The sequence below is a fragment of the Elephas maximus genome, chromosome 3 (assembly GCF_024166365.1).
Source record: "Elephas maximus indicus isolate mEleMax1 chromosome 3, mEleMax1 primary haplotype, whole genome shotgun sequence".
Taxonomy (NCBI): domain Eukaryota; kingdom Metazoa; phylum Chordata; class Mammalia; order Proboscidea; family Elephantidae; genus Elephas; species Elephas maximus.
In genome coordinates this window covers 35,144,021-35,151,490 of record NC_064821.1, presented here as the reverse complement: position 1 = coordinate 35,151,490, position 7,470 = coordinate 35,144,021, and the positions used below count along the sequence as shown (strand labels likewise).

General features: G+C 54.2%; 1 protein-coding gene across 1 annotated transcript; it reads right to left on the bottom strand.

Moving 5' to 3' along the window:
* Nucleotides 1-218: 218 nt before the first annotated feature.
* On the bottom strand, nt 219-6,743 carry CCDC105 (coiled-coil domain containing 105). The gene is made up of 7 exons (XM_049875480.1): nt 6,174-6,743; nt 3,512-3,616; nt 1,904-2,102; nt 1,360-1,526; nt 1,177-1,272; nt 970-1,083; nt 219-467 (listed from the first exon to the last, which is right to left on the bottom strand). The coding sequence occupies exons 1-7, from the start codon at nt 6,741-6,743 to the stop codon at nt 219-221; spliced, it is 1,500 nt and encodes a 499-aa protein (XP_049731437.1).
* Nucleotides 6,744-7,470: the final 727 nt, after the last annotated feature.

The window sequence follows — 7,470 nt, the reverse complement described above, 5'->3', positions numbered from 1 at the left end:
TAGGTTAGTAGTCAAGAGCAGTCCGTTTGAGCAACTCAGGAACTTCTGAACCACCACTGTCCTCACACATTGACATACAGTGAGTGCTTAATAAACAGTAATTATTGTTATTTTAAATTATAATTCTACCAGGGAGCGCTCCGAGGCGGGGTGGGTCGGGGACAGGGAGGGCATGCCGGTGCCCGACCGGCCGGGTGGGGCTGGGGAGGGCGCGCGGGTCACTGGGGGGCGGTGCCAGACTCGCGGGGCGGTGGCGTGCGCGGATCCCAGTCGTTGACCAGGCGCTGCGCCTCCTCGTAGCACACGTGCGGGTGCCGCTGGCGCAGGCGCAGGCGCACCACGTTGTAGTCCACGTCGTGCCCAATCTTCTTGCAGTTGAGGCTCCTGGTAAGGCGCTGGCGCGCTGCCAGCAGCTCGTTCAGGTTCTTCTCCATGTTCTCGATGTGGCGCTGCAGCTTGTCTGTGCCCTGCAGAGGGGCGGAGCCGTGCTGGGGGCCTGGCAGGCCAGGGCAGAGGACCGAGCCCCGTCTGGGGTGGGCGGCCACACCTGAGCCTGGTGTGCGGAGTGGAAGGGCCCCGCCACAGAAGGCGCATAGCTGAAGAGGGGCGGGGAGACACCTCCGGGCCAGATGTGCTTGAAAAAGAACCCGCGTAAGGGCGGGGCTGAGAGAGGGGCTACACCTGGAGAGTGAGGAGCGGGGAAGACTTGGGATGGGGAAGATGTGAAAGCAGAAGGTACTCCCTCAGGTCCAGGCTGAGGGTGGGGCTGTACCTTGAGGGAGCAGGGAGGGTTGGAGAGGGGTTGAGGGGACTTACTTGAGCCAGAGGTCTGGGTGATGAAGAGCCCCGCCTGCGCAGGGGTTGATAAAGAGGGTACTTGGATAGGAAGTCTTACCTGGGCCAGGTGTGCCTGAGGAAGGTGCCTTGCCAAGGAGGGGCTGTACCAGGAGAAGGCGGGGAGGAGAGTACCTGGGCAAGGCGCATGGCCTCGGGGAGCTGGGTGCCCACGTGTCTCTGGTACACGCGAACCAGGGGTCTGTCCAGCTTCTCTCGAGTCTCCAGGTGACTTTTCGACAGGGGACCCTGGTGGAGGGTGGTGTGCGGAGCAGTGAGGGAGGCCCACCTGCCTGGGCACGCCCACACCACCGCGTGTAGACCCATCCCCTCCAAGCACACCTTGATGAGGCCACGGCTGATGTACATTTCTTGGTTAAATTTTGTGCACCGGTTGATAGTGCCTCTCATTAGTCCCAGTGTCATGTTCATTCTTTCCTGGGGACACAGGGAGGCGATCACGCTGGTTCCCCGGCCCCCTTCCCTCCCTCCCTCCCATCTCCAAGCAGCCCCAGCAGTGGCCACCTTCAGCTCCGTGGTCTCACGCATCTTCTGCACCAGCGTGGCGCACACACGGTCACTGATCAGCAGCTGTTGCTCCCGGACGTGCGCCTCGTTCTTTGCCATGTCCACCAAAGTGTCCTTGGACTCCATCAGCAGCCGCTTGGCCTCATAAAGCGCCCCTGCGCACTCTGGGGTAGGGCGGGCGCGAGTGGTGGGCCAAGTCTGCCATCCCCGGGCCCTGGCTTTGTGCGCCCCCCTCTCTAGTCTCAGGTGGTGGTAGGCCCAGGACTGGGAGAAAGAAAGTCCAGAGGCGGGGCGTTAATGGGGAGAGCCTCTTAGGTGGGTTTCCCTAGAAGCAGAGAGGGAGATTCTGGTTTAAGCCAGAGATGGAGTGAGGGCTCTTCAGTGTGAGAAGCAGGACTGCACAGGGGGACGAGCTAGGCAAGAAGGGGGATTGGGCTGTGGACTAGCTTTCTGCTCTCCCACTTGGTTGAGTGCAAGGGGCAGCTGTGGATGGGGGAGGGATGCACCAATGACCAAGAGGCTTCTTGGAGAGGGGGGATACCTGGAGTATAAGTGCCCACTGGGTCTGGAGGCGGCGTTTTCTGGCCCTGAGTGCGAGCGCTGGGGACCCAGGAGAGGTCCACCCACGAGTGGCGGCCGGCCTGCTCCAGAACCTTATCCAGTGGTTGGTTCATTAAGTCCACAGCTTGGAGCCGCTCCTTAAAGCAGTAGACAAGACTGTCTCTGCAGGAGGCCAGGGCCTGGAGGTGGGGAAGGAGAGGTAGTCAGGGGAGAAAGCAGAGCTGGGAGGTGGAGAAGTGGCTGGAAGTGCTTTTTCGGCTGGGGACTTGAGGCTTGGCAAAGTGTTTCTGCCTCCAATCTGACCCTCTCTCTCCAGTTGTTGCTGCAGCTGGAAAGGAATGAGAATTCTACCACTGAGCCACCAATGCCTCACCCATCTCCATCAGTGCTCTGGTGAAGAAACCCTTGTTGGAAGAGCGAAGGGCACAGTAAGAGACTATCTCCGGCTGGAGAGGAGAAAGGTGGAACACATCTTAGGATATAAAGAACCAGACTCAAGACCAAAAAAACAAACCATCCAGTCAATTCCAACTCCTGGTGACCCTAAGTGTTAGGGTAGAACTGCCCCATAGGGTTTTCTTGGCTGAAATTTTTATAGAAACAGACCATTAGGTTTCTTCTGCAGAACTGCTGGGTGGGTTTGAACCTCCAACCTTTCAGTTAGTAGTCAAGTGCAAACCATTTGCGCTACCCAGGAACTTTAGACTCGAAACATCCGAGCTGAAACCTTGTCTGCACCACTGACTAGTTTCGTGCCTTGGGTGAAGCCATTTCTCTCTGAGCCTCTCATGGAGCTCTGGTGGTGCAGAGATTAAGAGCTTGGCTGTTAACCAAAAGGTCTGCCGTTCGAACCTACCAGCCGCTCCTTGGAAACCCTTGAAATTCACTCAACGGCAATGGGATTGGTTTTGGTTAAAGGGGGGCATGCAGCCCTGGCGGTGCAGTGGTTAAGAGCTCAGCTGCTAACCAAAAAGTCAGCAGTTTGAATCTCCCAGCCGCTCCTTGGAAACCCCATGGGGAGTTCTACTCTGTCCTATAAAGTCGTTATGAGTCGGAGTCTACTCGATGGGCTATGGGTTTTCTTTTCTTTTTTTGGAAGGAGGTGATCCTAGTTTCTATTTCATAGGAGTGACTGAAGGAGTTAACTCAATGACTGCTCAGGGCTTGGCACAGCTGGGTGTCCATTGTTAGTGTAAGAGTCAACTCCACCTCATAGAGCCTTAATTTTTCCATTTCACGAAGTGCAAATATGGTGTCAGTTCAGTGGCGGTCCCTGGGTTAAGCCCTTGACTACTAGCCAAAAAGCTGGCAGTTCAAACCCACTCAGAGGATCCTTGGAAGAAAAGCCTGGAGATGTGCTTCTGAGAGGTCACAGCCTTGAAAACCCTATAGAGCACAGTTCTACTCTGCACACATGTGGTTGCCATGAGTTGGAGCTGACTCAATGGCAACTAAGAACAACAGCAACAATGTGAGTGGGTTGAGGGATTTGCTGTCGTTACAGTACCCAAGGCCACAGTGCTTTGCCCATCAGGCAGCTGGGGTTGCCCCCTCCAGCCCCTCTAACTTGGTCTCAGGTGGCCCCAACCTTAAGCAGTGTCTCTGATTTTTCCATATCTTTCTCCATCTTCCTCTTCATGGCCTTCAGCTCCTCTTCCTCCCACGTCAGCATGCTGTCAGCCTTGTCAGGGACCTAGGACAATGAGGAGAATCTCTCTGACCTTCAGGAGAGGGCAAGAGGAAGATTTCTCTCTCCAGGGTAGGGGGCTTGCCATTCTCATGAACTCTAGTTTTGGAGTGTTAAATTTGTCCTGTGTCCTCCAGACTTGCTGGAGTTCAAAAGGCCTGAAAGATTCTATCCTTCCCTCATTTGAATCCCTGGGTGGTGCAAAAGGCTAAGTGCTCAAGTACAGCAAAACCTGTGAAAGCCTTGTGTTTCTGGGTCTTGAAAGTTTTCTGCGTTTGACAGGGTGTAGTCTTACCACTTTTCTATTGCCCTCTATTAGTGGCAGATATATCAGTTTTCTTTCTCTGACAGGTTTCCACCTTACACAGGCTCCGGCTTTCACAGGTTTTACTGTACTAGCCAAAAGCTTGTTCAAAGCCACCCAGAGGTGCCTCAGAAGACAGGCCTGGCAATCTGCTTCTGAAAGGTCACAGCCTTGAAAACCCTATGGAGCAGTTTTACTCTGTACACATGGCATCTCCATGAGTAGGAATCCACTCAACAGCAGCAAACACTAACAACATTTGACTTCACTGGTATACACAAACATTTTTTCTCTTGTGCACACATTTTGACCAGCCTATTCGCTTAGACGTTGTCATGGATCGAATTGCGTTCCCCAAAAATATGTGTCAACTTAGCTAGGCTATGATTCCCAGTATTGTGTGAATGTCTACCATTTTGTCATCTGGTGTGATTTTCCTATGTGTTGTAAATCCTACCTCTATGAAGTAATGGTGTAGTGGTTAAGTGGTTAAGTGCTACAGCTGCTAACCAAAAGGTCAGCAATTCAAACCCACCAGGCACTCCTTGGAAACTCTATGGGGCAGTTCTACTCTGTCCTGTAGGGTCACTATGAGTGGGAATTGACTCGATGGCAATGGGTTTGGGTTTTTTGGTTTTATGAAGTTAATGAGGCAGGACTCAATCTACAAGATTAGGTTGTGTCTTAAGTCAATCTCTTTTGAGATATAAAAGAGAGAAGCGAGCAGAGAAACATGGGGACATCATACCACCAAGAAAGCAGTGCCAGGAGCAGGGCGTGTCTTTTGGACCCAGGATCCTCGCACTGAGAGGCTCCTAGACTAGGGGAAGACTGATGACAAGGACCTTCCTCCAGAGCCAGCAGAGAGAGAGAGAGAGCTTTCCCCTAGAGCCGGCACCCTGAATTTGGACTTCTAGCCTACTAGACTCTGAGAGAATAAACTTCTGTTTGTTAAAGCCATCCACTTGTGGTATTTCTGTTATAGCAGCACTAGATAACTAAGGTAGACATCAAACAGACCCTTTTGACTAGATAAGACATGCTTTGTACAACCTGCTGTCTGAGTGAAATATATATAAAAATGCTCTATTTGTCTTTCTCTGTGTCACTTTATTTATTTTTTAAATCCCAGCTTGCTTTTGTTCAGGGGAGCACTTCCTAGTTTTGCTGGGACTATGCTGCCAATTACTGAATCCTTTCAAAACCAAATAAACTCGTTAATTTTTGCTTTGTCAGGGTTTTTTGTTTTAGCAGGAGCATGGAGTTGGGAGCACTCTCACTCTTTGGGGGTCTCATTATCTGAGAAGAATTTATCTTTCCCGGGGACTCTCACTTGGGGGAGGTTTTATCCTCTGGAGAGTAGAGCTAGCAGCTTCTTTTCCAGGTAGAAGCCCAGTGGACTGGAATAGCGGTGACTCAACTTGGGGGAGGGTTGTTTTCACTCCCTGGGGCTTGGGGATGGGGGATCCTTTCCTCCAAGATGGTCTTATTGCCTCTCCCTGTTTGAAGTGGAAGGGATCTCTTCATAGGGGTGGGAGTTGCCTTTATAGGTTCCTCAATCTGGAACTGGGGACTGGTAGTAGGTGTCTCCCTAGGGAGGCAGGAAGGTTCTTACCTTTTAGGGTAGAAGTTGGGGGTTTCTCTTTAGGGGGCTCAGGTTAGGGGTCTCACATTCCCTCCCTGGCTAGGACTTAACTCCCAGGTATGCAGGCTGAGAGTCAGGGGTCCCACTCTGTAGGCAGCACCTCTTCCTTTCTCCTCAGATGAGGCCTGGGGGCAGGGGTGGGATTTTTTTCACATGTTGGGGAGAGTTTCACCTGGATTGGGACCCGATGGCTCTCCTCAGCTGGCGATCAGGCATGTGTTTTCGCTGGGATTGGGGCGTTTAAGGTCTCAAGCCTATGGGAGGGCCTCACCACCTGGGCCTGGGGGTCTGGGTGGGAGCTTTTATCCTCCTGGCTGGAGGCTGCAGATTTTACACTTTTGGAAGAATTTAATCTAGTCTGACTCAGGGATTCTACCTTCTCTGACTGGTGATTGGAGTGTTTCCCCCTCAGGGGCTGATAGCTGAGGATCACACCCCCTTTGGGGAGTCTTACCCTGGGGGTCTGGGGGCTGAGGCACTTCATCTTGGGTGTCCTAATCTTGCTCTCACTCACTTTGGTTGAGGTTTGGGGAATGTTCACTCTCGGGGGAGAGCTTTTCTTCCCAGGCTCAGCACTGGGAGCAGAGGCTGGGGTGGGGGTGGGGGGGTCCCACCTTCTCGGACTTGGGCCGGTAGCGGCGCAGCTTGGTGCTCTGCTGGTTAATGAGCAGGCTCTTGCGCACCTCGCTGAGCCTGTGGTCGGTGGCCTCGCGCTGGCGCAGAAGCTGCCGGAGCTGTCCATTGATCTGGTGCTGCGCGCGGCCCAAGCGCGCGGCAGTGAGGCGCGCTCCACGCGCGTGCGCGTGCACCACCTCAGCGGTCTGCAGGGCGCGCGCGTCGCGGTGCAAGGGCAGCGGCAGGCGGGTGTGCCACGCGGGTGGCTTCATTTTGCCTTTCCACAGAGTGACGCCCTCCCCAGGCGGCGGCTGCTCCACTGTGCCGCCGCCCTTGACCATCTCCACGCGAAACCGCCACGGCCGGATGTAGGCGGCGCGGCGGAGGTGGCGCGCCACGTGCGGATCCCGCACGCTGTTCTTGGGCTGCCACATGGCCACCGCCTCCTGGCCGCAGCGGTCGGTCACCTGGTGCGCCTTCTGCGTAATGGTCCGGGCCGCCTCGCGCCATGCTGGAGCCCCCACGCGCGTGTCCTGGCTGCGCTCAGCCGGGGGAACCAACACCGGCATGGTGACTACCTGGCGCCCCGGCCAGGCCCTAGACCCTCAGGCGGCGGGGCAACAACCCCCAACCGCACAGAACTCCTTCCTCGCTCTGCAGAGTGAGTGAAACTGAGCCCATCACCATGGTGACAGGGCCAACAACGCAGACCAGGTGGGGGGAGGTTGCGGCGTTCCAGATGTGGGGGAAGGGAGAGGCGTTGGATGAAATTTTCGCTTTGGAGCCTGGGAGATGTGCCTTGGAGTTCTGGCACTTTGAGGAAGCCGACCTCATCTGTATCCTTCTCCCTGTTGTTTCGTACCCTCCAGCCACTTTGGTCTTTTTCCTGCTCTTAGGAGCCCTGAGCTCTTTCCCACTCAAGGTTTTTGGCTTGCTGTTCCCTCTGGGCAGAATACTCCTTTCCATATTCTTCCCACGGCTGGCTCCTTTTCAGTCTCCAGAACCCAGCTTCCATATAACTGTCTTAAAGAGATCTTCTCTTACCCCAATGTCTAAGGTAGCCCCACTGTCCCCAATTCTCCAGATTTTTGTTGTTGTTGTTCGTTGCTGTTGAGTAGATTCTGACTCGTAGTGACCCCATGTTTTACAGTGTAGAACTGTACCCCATAGGGCTTTCTTGGCTGTAATCTTAATGGAAGCAGATTGCCAGGCCTTTTCTTCTGCTGGGTAGCTTCAAACCCACTGTTACGGATCAAATTATGTCCCCCCAAAAACGTGTGTATCAATTTGGCTAGG